This window comes from Anabas testudineus, chromosome 6 (genome assembly GCF_900324465.2).
Source record: "Anabas testudineus chromosome 6, fAnaTes1.2, whole genome shotgun sequence".
NCBI lineage: Eukaryota > Metazoa > Chordata > Actinopteri > Anabantiformes > Anabantidae > Anabas > Anabas testudineus.
In genome coordinates this window covers 9365477-9389034 of record NC_046615.1, presented here as the reverse complement: position 1 = coordinate 9389034, position 23558 = coordinate 9365477, and the positions used below count along the sequence as shown (strand labels likewise).

Sequence of the window (23558 nt, the reverse complement as noted above, 5' to 3'; positions counted from 1 at the left end):
CTTCAATCTTGACTAAAGTTTGCTATGGTAGTGTTGTGCTCTGAGGCTGTTATGGTGTCAGTGCTATTGAGACTTGGGCACAACTGGATGTTTCAACAGCACAATGACCCCCACACACCAAAGCAAACTATCGAAAATGAAGGGACCATACTTTAAAGTCATGTCTGAGCCAGAAAACCAACAAAGTGAATTGATCTCTACCAAATCTACCCCAAAAAAGACGAGAAATATTCAACCAGAACTTTGTCAGAAGCTTTTTTATGGCCACCAAAAGTGCCTACAAAAGCTGAAACTTGTACCAAACCGCTCTGAGGAATCAAGGCTTGATATCAACATGACAGTCGTGTTCATGATTAGTGAATGTAAACATTAATTTTAAAATTGTATGAATAAAGTTCTAAAGGGTAAAAATAAAACTTTAGACCGGTGTTGAATCAACGTTGAAGAATGTGAGAACTCATTTTGCCTTTGCATGAAAGGAACACAAATCCCTGGAGTCGCTGTACCTGCAAACTTAATTTATTTTAGTGTCATTTACAGCCAATCTATTCTGTATTTTTAATGACACCAAAACATGAGGAAGTGTTCATGATGATGCAAAAATGGTTTTGTCATGCAAACCTGTAATGGAGCCAATTTCCTTCTCAGATTTTTCAGACTTTCGATTAACGTTTGTTTCCCCGTGGACTTTTCACCAGTAACTCGTCTAATTATTTTTTAGTTTCTGTAAAAGAAAAAAAAATGTTGGGAAATGTTTTACATTTATACACAAAAGGTTATGTGTACATGTTGATGTTTGAGTATTTTCTAACGCAGCAAGCCCATGTGTTATTAAGAGACAATTAGAAACATCATATTTATTTGTAATAAAATATATATACTTGTCCTCAATCTTGATACTGTGTGGTATTACACAATATCTTTGTTTCATTGTTCTCTACAAAGGTAATCCCCCCCTCCCACTTTTATTATATTTTGTTTATTATTGCATGTTTCAAAGTACCCTAACATGATAGTCATGGGTAAATTCAGGTTTTATTGTTATCTGCATGGTAACTAGTATTAGGCTCCTTTGTACATTCAGTGATATAGAAAGTTTTGACAATTCAAGATTTAAAAGCTTAAATCTATATATATTTACAGGCGTCTTTGGCATTCTCCCCGTTAGATGGCAGTAGCGCGCTGTGCACTGGAAATTTCTACCATTACTGCGCCATAGAAGAAGAGTTTGGATGCCCTCGAAGGACCTCAAAAAAAGTTTCTTCTCTTTTGCCTGCTCGTTTATTGTTCACTAAATCAATACACGAGTTTCTATGAAAAATAAATGGGTCACTATTCGCTATGTGTTTTTTAAATGTTTTATGTACTGTAAAATTCTCAGATTAGTTATATTTTGTAAATGGTGGCACGCTGCCCCCTGCTAGTTGTTTTTTTTCTGTCAGGCACTTGTATGGAGACATTTCACTGTGGTCGGACGACAAAATGGCGGCCTCCTTGCGGCTGGGTCGTCAAGGAATTTTATTTGGCTTTAGATTATCTCATTTAAAGAAGTGCTTATGGGCCACACAGCCATGTCAGGAGCACGTCAGACACTTCTTCCAGTCGCAATGGTTGCTCGGTGAGTGTTGACAGTTTAATTTAAGAGTATGTGTTGCCCTTGTTGTCGCTGGCAGCCGCCTAGTTTTTCTAGTTAATCATTTTCTGTTTTCGTTAGCCAGCGTTGATCGTGTAACGCTAGTTTCAACTAGACTGACGTTATGTTGTCGCATTGCATCTTGGAAATTGAGTTTTATTTGGGAATATATCGCTGGAAAGCGGGGTCCCAGGGTGTTAGGATACCGTGTAAACATCACACACACTGGCGTTAACTGCGGTCAAGCCAGTGCCCATAATAGTGTCAGACCACAGCGTCTCCCTGCCCTACTTACTGCTGATCACCTGGACCAGGTGGCTGAGTTCAATCAATACGAAGCTGGAAGATACCAACTCTAATGTGGGTCGAGTGGAGAGAGAGAGAGTAAGTGAGTTGGTATCTTCCAGCGTCAGACTGTCTGACTCACCTGATCCAGGTAATGAGCGGTGGGTGAACACGCAGGACAGTGTGCGATGAGGACCAGGCTTGGAAGACCCCGACTTAGACAAGTGTCACACTCGATCGTGATGATTTTGGTTGCTTTTTAGGAGTGTTTGTCCAATCTATATTATTATAAACGGTATCAATTTACTGCTGTGTCTATTTGTGAAGCATGACAGCTGTAAAAGTCAGAACAAAACAAGAAAACTTAAGAACAGCAAACAAACAGATGAATTAATGATTGATTATGGCTGCATTCTGTAGAGGTGAGTCACCTTTTACAGTTCATGCCATCACTCACTGAACATTTTACATCTGTGCTTTTGCCACATTGGTAATTCAAGAAGTCCGCTGTGAAAAATTTAGACAAGGGCCAAAACATGCATAGTTGGCAACAGGCACTGTAACTGAGATAGTTGGTGGCGATCATTCAGTCAGGCTGTATTTCATGCTGTATTAAGTAAAGTCTGAAAGGTGTGGATTAATGCCACATTCAGGGTTTGAGAATCAATGGGGAGTTCAACACAAACTCTGCAGCATGCAACTGGTTTGTCCAGAGAAAATGTGGTAATTACTGTTTGTCAGTATCATCATAAACAAATATCAGCACTTCATCCACTGTTAATCACAGAAAAAGGCACAGACGTGGACTTTAGTTTCACATGTCACAGCAGGATAAACAACTGTCACAAATCACTTGGCTGCGTTGCAGACTTTGCCAGTAAGCAAACATTGACTATATTCATTAGCAGTGTCCTGGAATTGGCACACCCAATGGAAAGCTGCCATCATTAATATTATTACCTGCACCGGTGGTTTTCCTCCTAAGTCAATCAACAGTGTTTGCCAGGTAGTGCTATTGTTAATTTTTACATAATATAGCAACAAAAGGCAAGTTGATATTATTGTAAAGTACAAGTGTACACACATACATTTCCAGCAGGTGGCAGCAGCACACAGCATGGCCAGAGATGGTGGATAGTTGAGTTTTTTGATATGAGACAATGACAGAAATCAGACATTCCTTGATAATATGCATTATTATAATTTGCTTTGTAAAACCGAAAGACACCTCAGAATAGCTTTTGATCTTTTTTTTTTTTCCAGTAATATTATTCAATGTCTGTGGTGAATTTTTGTGTTTATATGAAGTCTATATTGTTACTTACGTGACTAATCAGAACTGTTTGGGTCACATCCAATAATAAAATGTATAAAAACAATTCAATACATATTGATGACAACCTTTTGAATCTAACATTGGACATGCTTTGTAATCTACTTTTAATATCTCTCATCAATTGTAGCTATGTGACTTTCTCTTTTGATACATCCTAAATGTCTGCAGTATCTGAGCAGTTCACTGAATAGGATACACAAAACATAGAGTTGTTCAGGGTTGTGTCATATCTGGGATAACAACCCATACTGTATCATCTTTTCATCTCCAGAACTATTTCAGTAAAGTGGCATTTTCTCTGCAGCTTTGATTTGTGTTTCCCTCCAGCAGCCTGGAGAGCCAGTGTCAAGCAATGCTTGTGAGTCAGGTGAACTCTGGCCTCCTGAGTGGCTGCAGCTGGTGACACTCGGGGTTTCCAATGGTAGCTCACGGGTCTGCAAGAGTACGAGCAGCTCAGCAGCCTCTGGTGCCATGTCAGCTGGGATCACAATTACATAAGTGACCTGCCAGCAATCTTCTGCCACAATAGCACCGTCTCTTCCTGCAGTCTGCTGCTGAGCTGCGCATGCAGAGCCCCATGAGGCCCTGCTGCAGCCAAATGCTTCTATTTCCAAGTGTTTGACTTGATATTAGTTAAAATGTACATGTTAAGGAAAAGTCTAACTGTAGGAACTTTCTGAATGTGATATCTACTGAACTATTGCTTATTCTTTACTTTAAACTCAGTGACATTGCTGCCACCTCCATGTAAATTGTATGTTATTTTCTTTCTGTCCTGTAGGTGTCAGCCCACTCAAAGTGCAAATGCCCGCTCTCTCCCCGACTATGGAGGAGGGAAACATAGTCAAATGGCTGAAAAAGGAAGGTAAAATAAACATTACCACACTCTTCTTCACTCCCTGGAACTAATCTGCTGAAGCTACCCTGTGTGATAATGTGTTATTCAAAATTTTATTTGCACATGTAATTATTCCCTTCCTGCAGTGATTACCTGCTCCCTTCCAGTTCCAATGTATGTAATTTTCAGAGCAACACCCTCTACATCTGCACTCAGCAGTTATTTTTCTCACAGTGGCAGACCAGAGGTTGCACTTATCATTTACTTGATGACATCACTTCAGTGCTGTGTAGATGTCTGAGCAGTGAAACACCTGAGGGCCTCTTTTGGCTAACTGGCTCAAGGAAACACGACAGTCACTATTCATCACTGCTTAGCAACTGTGCTCAGCCAGGTGCCTTAGCCACACTCTCATTTATCAGGAAGCAGCACACTGAATTCTGATTGGGTGCTCTGCTGTGTTGCCATGTGCTTGTGGACTTGGGGTGATGTATGTACTGTGTGTGTGTGAGAGTAAGAAAAGGAACAGTAGGAAACCTAAACTCTCAGTGACAATAAATAATATTCAAGATGCAAAATCTTACTAAAGATTCAATATAGTGTTTTAGTTTTTAGAGAGCTAGAGAGCTTGACATTAATGATAATGAGGATAATATGTTAAATGGTCCACATTTGTGTAAAAAAGTGCTCTTAATGGGGAAAACCACCTCTTTTGTGCATATTTTAACATAAAATAAACCCCTATCTGAAATGATAAAGAAATTGTCCAACACATTGAAACAATATCAGCACCTTGATTAAATACATTAATTTGTGTCAGTAATTTATTCATTATCATTATTTATGTATTTATTTCACAAAGTCCTAGCCTACACAGTTCTGAAGCCTGAGTATCCTTTGTTGCTTTGCCCATTGTCTTTCTGGTAGAGCAAAGGTGAAAAATCCTGGGTACGCTTGTTTAATCTTTAATATTGCACATTAGATCTAACCCCTGGGGTCGTACGGCCTCATACAAATCCAATCTTGACTCCACTGCTTGCTCTCAGGAGCTTCTGACATCAATACTTGGTTTTCTCAATCAACCTTCCCATCTCCCACCCCCATCCTCTCTTCCATTTTTCCTCCTTTTTCTTTCTCCTGTCCTTTAACATAACTTACAACCTCTAGATAACCCTTGACCTTTATCTCATATACTTTGCCTCCTTTCCATGCTTTAATACGTATTTCACAAAGAGGATTTGATTGTACTATGCCTAGTTTTGCCTGTCCCCATTAAATGGATTAACTGCCAGAGGCTAGAAATGAACATGTGCTGGTGGCTTTGACTTCAATATTAAATTTCTAACAAGCTTCTCCTGAACAAATTAGCTTAACAACTGACAATATAAGTTTCCCTCTACTTCTTTATGTCATAGGGTCCATTTCTCTGTTCTTGTACACAGATGTAGTTCACAACTGTATGAGCCTGGGAGAAGTGAACCAGTGTCTCAGCCACACTCTTTCATAGCTAAACTCATGCTAATATATTCCTGCTCCCTCATGTAGTGGACCAGTGGGAATCTAAAACAGGTGAAGATCGCGCCTTCTATCAGACATGCTGTGTCTGAGTATTTCACAATAATTCCCATGAAAACACTGATTAGGGTTTTCATTTGATATGTAGGCCACAGCCCGACATGCTTTCCCCACATAACCTTTTTGTCCCTTTCCGTGTGTGCAAATCACCAGTGAATGATTTAACATAATGAAATGATTGCATATGATAAGTTCTCTGTTGTGTTTCTTCACTTTTGCAGGCGAGGCAGTGTCAGCAGGTGACGCCCTTTGTGAGATTGAGACAGACAAAGCTGTTGTTACCATGGAATCTAATGATGACGGTATCTTGGCAAAGATCTTGGTAAGTGAGAACAATCACGCATTAACCACTGTGGCAGAATTTGCTACTGTAGATGCATACATACATTTTTGTGTAAGGCTCCATCGCATTACCTGTGACAGTGTGGGGCTGAGGGTGTACTTGCAGTAAATACTGTTTAACAGGATGTGAGACAGTACTGTTTCATAATGGTGTTTTTCAGATTTCAATTCTTTTATTATGCATTCAAACATTGTAAAGTCAGTCAGTTGCAGTAGTTATGATTAGTATTTTTGTATGTGATTCTTTCAGGGTTCCTTCGTTGCTCGTGCTACGCTATTGGCTGCACTTGTTAAAGCGGCTTTCCTCATACAGTGACAGCAAAGCTTTGATGAGCCGTCTGCAGTGACAAATATTTCTTCTTCCATCCCATCATTGTGCTGTTTGTTGTTGAATCTTTAATAGGCTACCAAATACAGCATGATTAGTTGTCTTTCATCAGCACTTGCTTGTTTTCCTGAACACAAAGATGAAGATGTGTTATCTTTTACCTTTTGACTGATCTGCGAAAGATCTGAATATATTCTGTGAAGTGAGAGGAAATGGAGGTCATTATGCAAGATGTAAGTTCACTTTCCTAGCTTCCTTATTTTAAAAAGTGAGGGCTGACAATAAGGCGTTGCTGTGTTTATGCCTGCTTTAATTAATAATACCACACATTCCTTGGTCATTAGGAACCTGCACATATTCTGGTGAAGCCTGAATGTTGAATGTTAATTAGATGATGTGACTGTTTGTACAACCTTAATAAATACATTTACAGCCAGTCAGAGCCAGAAAATGCACATCACATTTATCCAGTGCTCTCATGTATAGTTACAGTGTCAAGTGGCCAAAAAATTAATTACGTAATAATCTGAGGGATGATGTCAATTAAAAACCACAGAGGTTTCAATCTCATTTCCTGCCTTTTCACTTCACTTTCCACATTCTCTTACTCCATCCTTGTCTTAAATGCTGTGGGGGATGAGGTAGTTTCCATAGCAACCACCCAAGAATTGGGGGTAGGGGTTTTAGAGCTGACGCTGGGAGAAAAAAAGATGGTCTGCATTAGATAAGCCCCCTAGCTCTATCTCTCCCTCTCTCTGTGGTAGAGGGTATGTGTATATTTTATAGGAAAGGCAGCAGCTAGTGGATTTTTTTTCCAGAGATTTGTACACTCCTCTAACATGACATGTGGCATCTGCTTTGTCTGGGCCAGAATACATTAGCCCTTAGTGATGTAATTGTGGCTCTCCAAGCACCCAGTAGGTTTCTGATTTAGAGGCTATCATGATTACCTGCCTGTGGCCAAATGCCTCAGCAGGCTGTAGTAGATGTAGAACTTCCTGTGCTCCATGGGGCTTATTTATGGGGGTCAATTACTGCTATGGCCCTCTACCAATTCTCAACCATGATTGCTGGGGGTGAGAGAAAATATTCTGGTCACAGTGAGATGTGGAAGTTGGGGGTAGGAGCAGCAGCAGCACCATGAACAAGGATTACTGTATCTCATTATCATGTTACTAGCCGGACCTGAGAACTACAATCTGAAAATGTGCTCTGGGTACAATTAATCTTAATCTGTCAGAAAGTCCTCCCATATTTGCTGGAAAAAATGGATGCAGATGCCTCCTCTATGTTCAGGTAAATGTAAACACAAACCTTACTGGGTGTAGAATAAGACAGCATTGGCATAAAAACGGTAGATGAGATGGGTAGTGGAATGATCTGGTAACTGACATAATGATTTATATAGTAGGATTAATAGAGAGATCTGTGAATCGACAAGTTGATGGAGATATCCAACACATTGTGCTGTGCTAACCTGTCAGTTTTCAATTCATCATCCGCACTCCCCTCCTCTCTCCGTGTTAACACACTGTCATCCAAGGGATCAATTTAAACAGCAGCAGCTGTGTCCTCTAAACCAGTTGTTAGTATAAATCATTTTCTAACCTTGTAGCATTCTTATGTCTCTTTCTCTTTTAGCATTTCCAACCAAATACATTTCAAAATGAGAGTACGGAGCCCATAGGCTATTGGCAGAAAGCCTCCATATTTTTCATCTAAGCAGTGTGATTTTATAAGTGCACAGTATTTTAATGTAATCAAAGCACAGAGTGTAGAAAAATAGAAAATATGGGACAGAAAAACAGGGAAAAGATCTGTGATTCCTTGGCAGTATGAACCCAGAATGTTGCAGTTACATGGTAAACAAACCGATGAACAGAAAGAATGAGTTGACACATGATTTGAGGCTTGAATTGAACTATTGTTAAGAAGAAGGATGTGGCTGCAATCCTCTTTGTGCCATATCTGTCACACTGTATTGATCCAAGACAAACATTGTCTCACTCCCTAAACTCTCTCTTGTTTTGTTCTGTTTTCTTTTTTATTGCCTATTTTTCTGTCTGTCTAAATTAATCTGTCATTTACAAGTAAACCAACTTGCTTACATATACAACACAACCATTCATTTTAAACTGTTCACCTGTGAATAGACGCCTACTGTAACAGCTGACTGTCAAATTGGAGACATTGTTTTAGGGAATGTAAATGAAAAGCTTTACAGCAATCTATCTGGAGTTAAATGTTTCTAACTGTCAAGGATAAACCAATTGTAACTGAACTATTGAGACTCTCAGGGGGCTGAAGGACTGTATGATAACAGTTAGGTAATAAGTAGGTTAAGTCTCATAAATGCTCTAGCTTGAATATGTAATATCATTAGCTTTATTGATGGTCTCTAGAGAGGTCCCTTAAGAGCCTGTTAGACTATTTACAGTGTTAATGTTACCACAGAAAAGGCTGAAGACTGACTCAGACTCAGGATACTGTCTTTTGTCATAGTTGATGAGGCTGTGAGGACGTAAAAAGATCAAAGATCACATATAATCCTGTTCCATTACTCAGAAGTGGTCACTCATTCATGTAGAACATTTCAACCTTATACAAGATACATTTAATAAATGTTTAAGAATAACAATGTATGTGATTTGGCTTTTGCCGGCTATAGAAGGGAACAACTGCAAATTCAGTGTTAGCAGTATTTTACTTTCCATAGCTTTCACTGTGTTACATAACCATTTGACAGCAGTGTTGAGCCTAACAATGTGATTTTGCTTTAGCTACAAGTGCTACAGTCAAAATAGTAACTTCTGTCAGGAAGAGATGCAGGGTTTTTACCTTTAAAATTTAAGAGACAAGAGGAAGCACCTCCTTATCATTAAGATTGTATCTTTAATGTGTACCAACATCTTGGAGCGTGTTGTTGTGTTTTACAGCTTATTGTGTATGTGTTAATCTCAGTACCCTTGCTGCAGCTCATGTAGTGTCAGCTCATGAAGTGGACCCCTTTTTGAAAAGAGAAAAAAGCGTGGCTCCCTAAAGTGGTGTATATATTGCCTGGCCTTCCATTTGACTGATCAATATTACTTGAGGAACAACATCTTGCACACCCTCCTTGGGAGAGTAGCACAAGGCTTACAGTGGATTTGGATTACTCCGTAAGATAGTGAATCAATAGTTGAAAGCTTTGAACGATATCGAAACACATCCATCACACTCCTAGAAGCTTTTCCAACACAGTTGGGATTTTCTCATGTTGTCAAGTTAACAGAGGCGGAAAATGCAGTGATAGAAATGGATAGGGATGAGAAAGCAATGCCATTTCTCAAGCTGGTTCCCCTAATAATGGCTGTCAAAGGTTTCTGTTCACTGTCTACTAGTTAACTGATTAACTTTAGTGTCACTTTGAAGTGACTGAACTTGTTTTGCTAATATTCCCTCCAACAAGTGTCTGTCTCGTTATCTTTACAGATTGAGGAGGGCAGTCGCAACGTGCGTCTGGGCACTCCCATTGCCCTCATGGTGGAGGAAGGGCAGGACTGGAAGCAGGTTGAGATCCCCCCTCCAGATGCTGAAGCTACACATGCAGCTGCTGCCCCAGTTCTGCCCTCTGCTCCTCCTCCCCCTGCTCCACTAAAACCAGTTACATCAGGACTGTGAGTGTCAGCATCCTTCATTTCAACTACTCAGTCATACCTGTGTACAGATGAATCAGTTGAGAGTATTCTAGGTCTTCACAACCTCCTCCTGCCTAAAGTAATTAACAGTCATGTCATACAGTCGTTTTTAAAATTAAAATGTTGTTGTTGTCACAGTGTTAATTAGCAAATGAGTGCAGTGCATGCAGTGTTAGCATGAACATCAGGTAGGTTATTTTAAACGTTCTTAAACTGCCTCTTCTCCACATCCAGCAGCATAAAAACGTACAAATATTTATTTTTATTTTATTTTATTTATTTTAACATTTTTAGTTGAATACTATTGATTTGAAGTCTAACACCATCTAACATGCTGAATAAGATGTGAACAGACAAAGTTTGTTCCCATTTCAAAATGTGTGATATACTATCTGCCTCTATTTACACATGAAATACTCCCGTGTAAAGCAAAAAGGAGCTGCCACAGAACAAACCAGACATATTTGTTATGCAAACATTTTACCCAGAGCCCAGCCACGCATTCAGATTTCCACAGTTTGTCACTACCTTTGTTCACTCTACAAACAACGGTCATTGATGGTTAAAATGAAGATCTAGATCAAAACAGGTAAATCAAAATCAGCAGGTATGCAGCATTCTATGCGCTGTATTCAAGTAAGTAGTAGTTTACTGCTGATACTGCCTTTAATACTACTAGTTGTATTGTTGGCCTCACTCTCTCTTACTTGTACAGGTTACGTCTGAGTCCAGCAGCAAGACACATCCTGGACACCCATGGTATAGACCCAAAATTGGCCACACCCACTGGTCCAAGAGGACTTATCACCAAAGAGTGAGTATAAATAAAGGAGTTAGCTACAAAGAATTTCCTCAAGGGGATCAATGAAGTATCCATTACATTATTATTATTATTATTATTATTAATATCGGTAATAGCATTACTTTTGTTATTATAGGATACAATTTCCTGACTTGCACAATAAACATGTATGTGAAAATCCAAGATCCACTCAATCTCTCAAAAATAAACCACACCAGAGGAAGCGTAATCATTCTGCTCATTCACAATACAAATCAGTCAGTATTTTTTTCTTCTTTTGAATTGACAAATTCAATTACTTTGTGTAGAAGTTGTAGTAATTTGTAAATCTATTACGATGAACTACAAAATCAATACAGCCTCTAAATGGATTCTATTATGATGTTTCACACATTCAACATCTCCCTGAATAACTGACTACTTTTACAGTACATGCACTGAAATAACCAGGTTTCTCAGGTAATTGGGGAACAAGCTTACTGACAGCAGTGAAAGTGGGAGGGTGCACTGAGGGGAAAATAGAGGCAGCCACAATGGCAGCTTCTTTTCACAGCGCAAACAGTCTGAATTTTAAAGAATATACAGTGGACGTAGAGTTTCACTTTTAGTCTGACTTGAGTAAAAACAAAGAGGCCACTCCACTCTACTCCTTTCCCTGTCAGTGTAGTCGCAGTGTCTTCTGCCATTATGCAGTGACTAGGTTACTTGTTCCCCAGTTACCCAAGAAATCTAGTTTGTCTAAAAACATAGTAAACAGATACATTTGATTGGAAGGAAGGCTCCTTGTGCCAATCATATTATCTCTCAGGGGAAGACATGTCATCACAGCAATGGAGGTAAAAGTGTTAACTATGAGAATATAGGAGATACTGGGTAAGTGAAAAAGTGTGACTAAGAGGTGCTTAACATTTAAGGTGATTTAGTCTTGTTACCTGGTGAATTCGCACTACAGAAAGCTGTGAACGCACACAGGCGCGCACACAGTACAACTGGGTATCAGCTGTCAGTAGGGACCTGATTGAATGCTCTTGTTACCCAGCTGGGGAATCTCATTAAGCAACTTCTGTTGCCATAGCAACCCAGTCTCCAGAATCCACTGGTGACCATAGAAACACAGACCATATGATTTCACAGATGTGTGTCTTAGACAGTGAAAGAGAAATAAATATGAATTTCCATAAAGCCAAACACTGTAAAGTACATTAACTCAAGCCATCCTGTAAATGTACCAAATAGGCTCATTTCAATCTGAATGTATGGTATAACATAGTGATTTCATTAAAGATGCTCATTTTATGAGTAAGCATGATTTCTAGGTTTAAATTCTTAGTTAGTACATGCCAACAATTTACTTTAACATCATTGCTCAGTTACCTCTCTTTAAACCATGTATTTGATGCAGGATTTGCATGAATGGCTTGCTGATTTACTTTCTGACATCTAAGCTAGCCAGTTAGCTCAGAAAGGAAGACTGGTACTAAAAGGAGGAGGATAAAGGTTCTGCAGCAGATGAGACTATACATGCAAAAACATTTAAGAAAAATGCCTTTACTGGGGTAACACTCCTTATTGGGCTAATTCTGTGTTTGCTGCTCAAACCACGTAAAGAAATGGTACTGTTCAGGGTACGGAATGCATGACTTGAAATGGATACTGAAATGATTACAGTAAGACAAGTTCTTTAATGATTCTCCTATACAGCTCTTAAAGTCAAGTCCTATCTGGTGTGGTGTTCATATGTATGTTTTCGTGGGATAAAAGTAACAAACTTGATTCATTCTTTGATGCTGAATGAGACGGTCATTAACCGAATATTCAGATGGTTGATAGTAGAATAGACACTATTTCCCTTCCATTGTCCTTTGACACATCAGATATAACTGAAAGCAGGATAACATACACCTCTCTCTCCACCTCCTGCTCTAGTGAGGCCCCTCAACACTGGGCATGAATAACAGAGGTCACTCAACCCAGGGATGAGATAATTACATAGCGTGTTATGTAATCCACAACAGGGTTTGAAAGCAGAAGATTACAGAATCTATTAACTTTATAGCCTCAGGTATCAATTGTAATAATTTCAATTTGTATTTAAGGAAAAACTCAGAAGCTAAATATCAGTTTGTGTTCACAACTATATAGACAGTATATTTTGTAATGGTCAGAATTAAGTTTAACCGTATTAACTTATAACTAAGGTTGTGTTTTAAAATGTAGTAGCACATCTAAACCAGGGGGTTTTTTATACTGTATTTCTAGTATTTCAATTTAAGCTAGGACATAATTGTATTTTTAAATGTGGATGAAAACTGCATATTGCACCCAGAGAACCCTTTTCCCCATATTAGCTTGTCATAGGTGACAATAGAAGACAAAGTTTTATTAATGTGTGTCTGTGTACATTCACTGCTCATTTCATGTGGGTGCCGATGTGCATGTGTGCGCTGCCGTGATCCCTCTTTAATATTCCAGTCACTGTCTCCCAGTCTTTCAGGGGCTCTTTTGGCTTAGTTGTCAGTAGGAGTGTAAATGGCTAGTGTGAAAAGCACATACCAGCCAGTTACACAAAAGGTATCTATGGTGTTATCATCAACAGGCCAAAGTAGACTCTGTTGATTTGAACTTCATTTCATCTACTTTCAATATTTGATCTCTTGTGTGCAACTGCTTTGTCTTTTCCTGTGCTGTATGTGCGATGTGCAATTATTAAACGCTGTCTGGTCTCAGGTTAGCTGGGGGATTTCCAAGTTGCCTTAGTCTCCCCCACAAACAAATAGGGAGGGAGGAGCCAGTGTGCCAGAGGATATTTAAATGATGCAGTTCAGAAAAGAACGAGAAGAAAAACGCTGTGGGGCCCAGACTGTTCGAGGCTACATGGTGAGGTCAGAGGCAGCTGGTCCATACAAAAGGCACGTGTGGGATGGCGGATCCCAGTGCACTGAACTGGAATCACAGAGCTTCGAGCAGGCACACCTGATACCTGCCCCTCCCATCTCCTAAATGAATGGGTGAAAACAAATCCAGGGCAGATCTCTCCGTACTGTCCGTAACCACTCCCTCCATCTTTACCATGTCTGTTCTGCAGTCTCTCTGGAACCTGTGTGAAACTGCAGGAACATGTAGCTTTAAATACGTATATTCTCTGTGTTATTTAATATCAGTGCCTTAGGAAAAGGATGAAAAGTAGGAATGTCCATGGCTCACCATACCAGTGGGAAAGATAACAAAGCCAGTGTGTCTCTTGCAGCTGACATCTGATCCTGCCCAGGCTGTTAGGTGTTTGCTTGTGACTAGCAAATTATTCTCATGATGCCCATCTACTGGATAACATTACCTTTTTAAAGGGAAAAGTTTAATGTTACCTTTCTGTCTGCAGTTCTGACACAGATATAAAACCAGACAAAACTAGAAAAGTGCTATTTGAAAACTTACCAAATGGTATTGTTGTATATTATTCGTTTGCTGGTGTTGCTGGTTGAAGTGAAACCAAAAAATGGTACGTTCCATGTAAAAGGAAATGGCAAAATATTGTTGCCTAAGTTCTGAACTAAGACCTCAGTGTAGAGATATACAATATTACTGATTCAAACCCTATGCATAGATGTGCAATTCTGATGGCCATCAGCAGAAAGTGGTCAGTTACATTTGGGTTTCGTATCATTCTTGTCACAGAATGAGTTAGTAACTGTACAAAATGATGACTCCCTTGCATCATTCTTTTTGTTTTTACTTTAACAGAGATGCATTGAAGATCTTGAAGATGTCTCCCGCCTCTAAAACCAGCCCAGCTTCCCTGACTGCCCCGAGTCCTGTCCCTTCTCCGAGTCCTGTCCCCACGCCAGCAGCGACCCCTCCACCCCTGGGCAGTAGACCCAACATACCTCCCCTGTCTGTACCAGGGAAGCCAGGAGCACCGGTGAGTACTCTGTCTGACCCTGTGTCTGTGTCATGAAAAGCAAAACATTTGTTATCTTGGTTTCTGGATGGGAAATCTGTTTTTGTTATGGTGTTGTTTTATTTAACTGTATGATGTGTATGCTGTATCGGGTAAATTATTTATGTCAACACCTTCATCTGAAAGATGCTTACTGTCTTTCTTTCCATTGCCAGATCAATCAACACGTCAGTCATTAGCTGATTGTAATAATCATCTTCACATAGATGACTCCTTTTTTTTTTTTTTTTTTTGGATTGATTTATTTGTCCAACCATCACTTCTCTTGTTTCCCTTTTTTCCCCATATTCTCTATGAAATTGTTCTTTTCTCCTTGTTCAATTATTAACCTCCTACCTCCAATCACTTGACCTCCTCAGGGCACTTTCACAGAAATCCCAGCCTCAAATGTTCGACGTGTCATTGCTCAAAGACTAACGCAATCGAAGACCACCATCCCCCATGCGTATGCCTCTATTGACTGTGACATGGCTGCCGTCATGCAGCTCCGCAAAGACCTGGCAAAAGGTAAAAACACAAGATATCTATGCATTAGTGCTGTTGTTTACATGCATGGCAGTGCCATGTTGTACAATGACAGCATTTTTCCAAAAAAATGTGGATGTCAGCGTTTTTACGTAAGCTCTTATTCAACATACAGGACAAACTCCAATGTTTTCCTTACTGTTTTGTCCATTTCAACCTGCATATGTTGCAGCACTGCTATTGCCTAGCTCTACAGTGCAACATTTACCTGAGTAGGAGAATAAAATTAGAGCTTGTCAGAGTAAGATATAATTTGAGCACACATCACATCACATCACATCACAACACATCACAAGACTGACCCTGTCTCAATAAGACACCCATGGTCAGCCATACATATTGATCTAATCTACGTTGTCCGACATTTTATTATCAGAAAAGCAGATGGCTTGAAATGACTTACTTGAATTCAGAATGCAAATTGTAAGTAAGTTCATGGCAGTGAAGCTGTTAGCTGTGAGCTTTCCTTCATTTCATACAGTTGTTCCTTTGTGCTTGCAGGCGGTGAGGTATTCTGCCAGAGTGATGATTTGTCTCTGGCTCAAAGCATTTGTAATGGAGTGTTGGATCTTGGTTTGCCGTGTGTGATAAATGTCAGCATTTAAGATAAGGAAAAAGATTAAAGACTCTGCAGTGAGGGATATGTTTGAGAGAAGTATTTGTTAGAGCTTTGTCCACCTCTGCAGTAACATTAAGTTACATAATGTACTATATAGATGGAGAGGCCTGGGAGAGTGCAGAGTCTAAACACTAAAAAAAAATTCTAGTCCGAACATGTCCCCATGTTTTGGTAAGCTGCTCTTTTACTTTCCCATCTTCATAACCTCCCCAGCAGCTGTTATTGAGCAAACCACAACTTCTTGTGCAACACAAGAAGCTGGGGTTAGTGAAGGGTGATTTCACCATTAGATTTCTGTGCTTAATAGCTGCTTATCGTGCATTCTTAAAATGTAATCCAACTTTGGGCCATCTTTCATGTTGATATGACAAGAATGCTTTGTCAGTTTCCTATTTTTAAACATTTAGCTAAACACACTATCTCACACTTGGCTTTATTTATCTTAACTATGCCTAGCTGTCAAGCAAACAGTAAATCTCTTTGGAACCTGTCTCTGTGATGGAGGAAGTGGGACGGCCATTCCAGACCTATTAGCGAGGTTGTGTGTAGTTGAGGGATTCTCTGTCCGGTTGTTTTTGTGGACCGTCATTGTTCAGGAGCAGCACGATTTCACGCTTAGCTCGTTAATCATCCTGCGCACAGCGTTCATAACTGTCTGTCGGCGCTTGTACACTAGTAAAAGTTGGCAGCGATGCCAAGACCCAACCCTACTGCCAACCCATCAGCCCTGCTGGTGTCACCACATCGAGAGACAGAGTTACATAGTGAGAGACAGATTCCGATCACTGGAGTACAGGTCAACCAGATATAGGATATTTACCCCATCTGTTAAGCTAGAACCACCACTTATTAGCTGTCCATCTATTTCATAGCATCAGTTCTTACAACAAGCAGAGATTACAGGTGTGACTTGTCATTCTTTGTCTTTTCAGAACATATCAAAGTGTCTGTTAATGATTTCATTATCAAGGCAGCTGCTGTTACACTTAAAGTAAGTATTACTGTAATTCCTTCTTCAAACCTGTATAATTTAAGTCAGGCTTTTTGTTTATTCAGCCCCTGATACAATTCCATATACTGTAATCTCCTACTGTATTCAACTTGCTGTGTGCTTTCAACTATCTGATCTTTTGTCTCTTTCATTACATAACAAAGCCCACAGACACAGACATGCTATAGTTCTTATAGTAAATGATCTTGGTGACTTTTCCTTAATGCTTATTTATTAATGTAGTGAAAAAACTGGTAGCCCTAGCCTTGCCATCACAAAATGAGAGTAAATATGGACTTGGACTGCCAGTTTGTTGTCTTGTGTGTATTTTGTTTGTTTGTTTGTTTGTTTGTTTGTTTGTTTTGACAGTTCATAGATTTCGAGGTAACACATCAGTCACTCTAAAATTCTCCACAGTTCATGTTTTCATCTATTCAGTCTAAATTTGTAAATTTTGGTATCAAAAAACTATTAAACAGTTGATATATAGTTTAATTTGAACAATGTGTAGAGCCAAAGAGAGATTAAAAATAGATGTTGTCCTTTACTGATGTATGTAATAAATACTGTCTCAGCAGCATCTGATAAGAAAGTCACTGCAACATTATTTTTTATCACTTTCTGTGGGATATTGCATCTGTTTCAGTCAATCTGTGTTGACATTTCACACGCATTAGATGTTATAAGAAAATGCTTGAAGATCAAGCAGCAGTTGAGACACCTGTCCGTTTGGTGCACATGAAAATATAAATGTGAGGAATGTGGAAGTAACTTAAAGTGTGTGTAAAGCAGTACTGATGCACCAAAGGACCATCTCATTAGGTCTTGTTTGGACATTATATTTTACTGTTAAAATGGATTGACTCCTGCACTACTATAATACTTTTTTTTACTATCATCATAATAGAATAATTTGAATGCTGTAGGTCATGTTGTAGGATAACTATCTTTCGGGAACATTGTCTTACTATCATTCTCCTTTTTGCAGGAAATGCCAGAAGTGAATGTGACCTGGTCTGGTGATGGACCCCGTGCACTTGATTCAATCCACATTTCAGTCGCTGTGGCAACAGATAAAGGCCTCATTACTCCCATCATAATGGATGCTGCCAACAAAGGAGTTCAGGAGATCTCAGCTAATGCTAAGGTAGGAATCGCAGGGTAATGGCTAATTAAAGTCAAGACATTGAATGACATTTTAAACAATTCTCTGGTAGAATGCTATCAATTTAGTAAATGGGAGTGTTGTCTGCTAAAGCCACATTGTAAGGTCATTCTCTCATGCTTTTTCTGCTGTTGGTAGATTATAGCATCATGCTGTGGGGGTGTTCAGTGTATCACTTGGTGATGACGTGGCTATGGAGACATGCTGTTGATTTATCCGTGGGAATAGATAAGGGAGTTGAGACTTGACTGCATCCCAACTCTATGGGAAAACAAACTTTGTGGGCATCTGTAGAGTCTTGCTCATCTAGGTCCTTTGGCAAGAACCAAATAGTCACTTTTCCTGTTACTCTTCAGGTCATGTCAAGTAGAAAAATGTGTTTCAGGTCTGTAGATCACCGACTAGACTTGAGGTAGTTACATTTTTTGGTTTGTAGGTCTCATCTGTCACTGGGCACAGATGGAGGGCAAAGCAACAATGGTCAGTTTTTTCTCCTGCTCACAGCCAGCAGCTGGGCACAGACATTTATCCATAAAACCACAAATGTGCTCCCAAAATTTGATATGCATGGACACGTGTAGTCCTTTTGAGTAGAGACTCACTGTCTCTCACAGAAACCCAAAGAGATCAAACCGATGATTCTCAAGATTCAATTCAATTCAAAAGTGTACACATTAAGTCATCTCCAGGCACTTTACAATGTAAGGTAGGGTCTAAAGGCTTACAGCAGTGCAACTACGAATGATATAGAAAACCTAACAAACCCACTTAAGCAAGCACTAGGTGACAGTAGAGAGGAAACCTTCCCTTTAACAGAAGAAACCTGGCAAAATCTGGCTCAGGGTCCAGGTTGTGTGGAAAGAGGAGAGACAACATCACCAGCAGTGACACAGTGTAATATTTTCCAGTTATTAGTTTTTGATTTTTAAGTCAAGATTCAGCTACCAACCAGAAAAATTTACAATGAAAGATGGAGCAGAGCTCTCAAGGTGGAAGACTGCTCCTTATCCTACTGATACAATATTAGCCTGAACAGTGTAAACATCACATTTCAGTGTTAGCAGCAGTAATAAGCAGTAGTAGCTGTAATCATAATCATTCTGACTGTGGCTGAAGTATAATTAGTATATACTGTAAGTATTTGTATGAGTAACAGTACCAATTTCAGCTTGGCAGAGCCAAAAGTGTATGTGGTAGTTCAAGGAAATACAGTGTCTGCGTGTTAGTGAGAGTTGAGGGAGGAGGTGAATGGGTGTGTGATTTATGTTTTATGCCATATTACTCAGATTCCAGCATTCATCACTAGGCTGAAATGGTATAAACTTGTGCAATCAGATTGTTCAACAGATCGCATCAGCCTGTGTTGCTTGTTTGTGTGGACAGACATCCTCACACACCCTTGCTATGCAAGTGTTAGCAGCAGTAGCTGTGAATATGACGCTTCAGTGGATATGGAAACACAATCTGTTGTCTCAACAGTTTATTGCTTAGATGAGTAGATTTAGTCAAGTACTGTATTTCACCATAACCTGACACGGCTTGTCCAATGTGCAGCTCACACAATTCTGGTTAGGCCTTTTTGAAATGCATTCTGTAAAAAAAAAAAAAAACAGCACGGTATATAGTGTGTCTCTTTTCTCATTTGTTTTATTTTATATATCTTTATTCTGTCTAATGTATATTGTATATTTCATGTACAGTGACTATCCAGCACTTTCAACCTGAGAGCAATAGTTTAGAAAAAAAATTATTATTAGAACTTTAATGATACAACAAGAGTCCAGAGTAACCTGCTTATCATTTCAGTGAAGCCCTGTAGTATAACAATTCAATTCAATTCAATTCAATTTTATTTGTAGAGCGCTTTTTACAATTGACATTGTCACAAAGAAGCTTTACACAACCAAAGAACAGTACATGAACAGTGAATGTGTATGAATCATGAAATGAGATTGTCCCTGATGAGCAAGCCGAGGGCGACGGTGGCAAGGAAAAACTCCCTGAGAAGGCAACAGGAAGAAACCTTGAGAGGAACCAGACTCAACAGGGAACCCATCCTCATATGGGTGATTACATGCTATGTAGGCAGCAGGCAGTCCAGCATAACAGTTAATGTCTTTAAGTTAATGTGGAGTCCAGTTAGTTAATTGCAGGCAGACTTGTTCCATTCCTGGACTATCGAGCGTTGAGTCGAGACCTCCGAGAAACAGCTGCCGACGTCCGCCGAGGCCAAGACCGACTTCATAGTAGTGTGTGACCAACTCCAGTCTCCAAACGCATCCCATAGGGCAGAGAGACAGGAAGAGGGAAATAGAGAGGTAGAGAAAGAGAGAGATGGCAGTTAGTTTTATTCACAGTCGGATAAAGTTTGAGGTGAATGTATATGTAGAATAGTGCAGCAGGGACTCCGGCAGGACTAATTATGACAGCCTAACTAAAAGGGTGGGCCAGAAGGAAACACAGACATGAGGGCTCCCTGGGATGTAGAGCAACCGAACACTTCACCATCAACAAACCTGAGTGATCAGTGAGAGTTGGGAAGACGGCATCTAAACATACCAGTTCACCATAATGCTCTACGTCTATGAGTCCTTCCCAGATCTATTTACAAAATGCTTGACTAAATAAATAGGTTTTCAGCCTAGACTTAAACACTCTGACTGTGTCTGAGTCCCGAACGCTATTTGGAAGGCTATTCCATAACTTTGGAGCTTTGTAAGAAAAGGCTCTGCCCCCAGCTGTAGTTTTTATGATACGAGGTACTGACAGGCAGCCAGCATCCTTTGATCGAAGTAGGCGTGGTGGATCATAAGACACTAGCAGTTCACTTAAATACTGCGGCCCAAGACCATTTAATGCTTTAAATGTCAGAAGTAGTATTTTAAAATCAATGCGAAATTTCACGGGGAGCCAATGAAGTGTAGATAAGATAGGCGTGATGTGCTCATATCTTCTGGTTCTAGTGAGGACTCTTGCTGCTGCATTCTGAACTAACTGAACAGACAGTCAAGAGATAGAAAGTTTAGTACTTGACCTGTGATATGAGTTTGTAGGATCATTGGCATCACTTTAGCAGAGGTCAGGTCAGGTGAACCACATGCATACACGTATACAAGACATATCAGGAGCGCTGATTATTTATTGCGTGAATTTTCAATGATCAGGACATTAGCTATATTTTATTTTATAAGTCACATATCATGGAGTGCATTTGTTAATGTTCGCTCCGTGTATTGTATCCTGTCTAATAAACCTGTTTTGATCTTTCAGTATTTGAACCTCTACTTTAGAGTTTGAGTGATTTGTTGTGACACATTTATTCCATAGGCTTTGGCTCAGAAGGCTCGCGATGGGAAGCTCCTACCTGAGGAGTACCAGGGTGGATCATTCAGGTAAATTTAAATCACACACCACATCTTTCAGAAAGAACGACAGTATGGAGACTGACAGAAGGATCATTTTACTACTATTATGACTGAATCTGTTTTCACAAGGAGTCACCATATTATTTCATGTGGGCTTCGAGTAAATGTGGTTGTGTGCGACAAGGATCGTCGGTACCTGTTCCATCAATTGCAGAAAAGTGGAAGGGAGTCTTTACAACTCATTAGAATTAATGATGTCATTTAGGCATAAATGGGGTTTCTGTGTCAGGAGGAGCAATGAATTCTTATAATGATGCAGCCCTCTTTGTCCTCCTGAGGATGTATGTATTCATTTTTCCATCCCTCTGAGCTAGAATTCTCATTAAGGCAAACTGCAAACTGCCCCTGGGTCAGTCTTACTCACCGTACACAACACTGAGATTTCGAGCCTGGTGTTGTTGTTTTAATGTTTGCTGATCACTGTTCAATTTCTTTAAACGCGATATTCGCAGCTTAATAGCTGCACAATTAATTCACCCTCTCCCTCCCTTTTTTTGTCGTTCACTCTAATGGGTAGTTTTTCTTTGCTGGTTTTAAAGCCACCATAATGTCTGCCTACTTAATTTTTATGCTTTTCTCCCCTGCTGATCTTGACTAATGTAATACATGTACTGTCTCCTCTCTTTCCATCCCACCCCTTGGTCTCTCTCGATCTGCTTTCTTTTGTGACAGTATATCCAACCTAGGGATGTTCGGCATCAGCGGCTTCAGCGCAGTCATCAACCCTCCTCAAGCATGCATCCTTGCCATTGGGACTTCGAGGGCCGAGCTGTGTTTGTGTGAGGATAACCAGACCCTGCGCACCCAGCAGCTAATGACAGTTACGCTGTCCAGTGACGGACGCCTAGTTGATGATGAATTAGCTTCACGGTTTCTTGATAAATTCCGCAGCAACCTAGAACAACCACAGCGCATGGTCCTAGCCTGAGAAACAGAAAGACAGCAGTGTTGAAAGGGATTGAAAAGTCAAGGCAGGAAACACCTGCATGGCAAAGCCTGTGTCATTTTTTCACAAGCAGAGAGCAGTTCAAAAGTAGATTCCTGTTCGTGTTTGGATTACGGCTCATAAATTAGTCTTGTACATAATGTAAACTTTAGTTTCTGTCTTGCTTCTGAGAGATGATCAGCAGGCTTTGTGATGGAGGACTCTAGCAGTGGTGCCAAATATTACCAAGACAGAAGTGGCACTGCAGATTTCATCCCACATGGATGTCACCTCGCAGTGTGTGGTTGTTCTAGGTCAAGATTGTTTTTCTGTCCCGGAGCAGCTGCTTTGTGTCACTGTTAATACACATACAAAAGTCCATGAGACTATAAAACTCCCTATGTACATTTTCTATTTATTACTGGACATCAGTGGCAATGCAGGTTTCTGGTAAGGGTAAAGCCACATACCAACTGTTCATGTTAATATGCTCTAGCCTATTTAAAAACAGATAATGTGACATCCCTGAAAAGAATCTTTCTAGCCCATGTGTGTACAAATTTGGTGTGTGGTGTCTTTAGATGCCAATAAAACATACTGTTCAACCCCACGATGTCTTTGCACCTGACAATACTAATAATAATGTGTGTTTCTATATAGTTGGGGTTAAAACAGACTACATGTTTTTTTTTTTTTCAATTAGGAAAATTTGCTGTGCAAAAAATAAGGGTCAGCTTTTTTTTTTTTTTTTACTTGCATTTCAGGGCAGAACATAAGTCACGTAAGGCGAGTTGTGCATATTAAAACAGACTGCATTAAGGCTTGATGTGAAAAGAGCTGTAGTGGACATCACTGCCAGATACTAACTCCAACAACTTTCTTTTTTATTACTGCTCTTTTACTGCAGCTCTTCATACACATAACCACTTTTTAATGATTGCAGAGCAAGGACGTTTCGTTCTGTGTGGCTGTGGTGTCCTGCGTTCGTTCATGCGTCGAGACATGCATACGTGATGGGAGTTCGCACAGGCAACTGTTCTGCTAATCATTCGCACACACACATACACCTTCCACAGTGTTACCATGGTGATCGAAGGTAGATTCAAATTAAAAGTGGTGAGAGGACAAAAAGACACT

At 39.8% G+C, this 23558-nt stretch overlaps 1 protein-coding gene across 1 annotated transcript; it reads left to right on the top strand.

Moving 5' to 3' along the window:
- Nucleotides 1-1477: 1477 nt before the first annotated feature.
- pdhx (pyruvate dehydrogenase complex component X) lies at nucleotides 1478-23031 on the top strand. The gene is made up of 11 exons (XM_026366117.1): nucleotides 1478-1618; nucleotides 4036-4119; nucleotides 5889-5989; nucleotides 9809-9993; nucleotides 10730-10828; nucleotides 14555-14732; nucleotides 15131-15278; nucleotides 16848-16906; nucleotides 17895-18053; nucleotides 21399-21463; nucleotides 22169-23031. The coding sequence occupies exons 1-11, from the start codon at nucleotides 1483-1485 to the stop codon at nucleotides 22422-22424; spliced, it is 1470 nt and encodes a 489-aa protein (XP_026221902.1). The 5' UTR covers nucleotides 1478-1482; the 3' UTR covers nucleotides 22425-23031.
- The last annotated feature ends 527 nt before the right edge of the window (nucleotides 23032-23558 follow it).

Bases quoted from the DNA above. Each gene is read 5' to 3' on its own strand.
- pdhx (XM_026366117.1), top strand. From the start codon at position 1,483: ATGGCGGCCTCCTTGCGGCTGGGTCGTCAAGGAATTTTATTTGGCTTT. The intron at 16,907-17,894 runs GTAAGTATTACT...TCCTTTTTGCAG, and splicing joins CAGCTGCTGTTACACTTAAA to GAAATGCCAGAAGTGAATGT. The intron at 21,464-22,168 runs GTAAATTTAAAT...CTTTTGTGACAG, and splicing joins TACCAGGGTGGATCATTCAG to TATATCCAACCTAGGGATGT.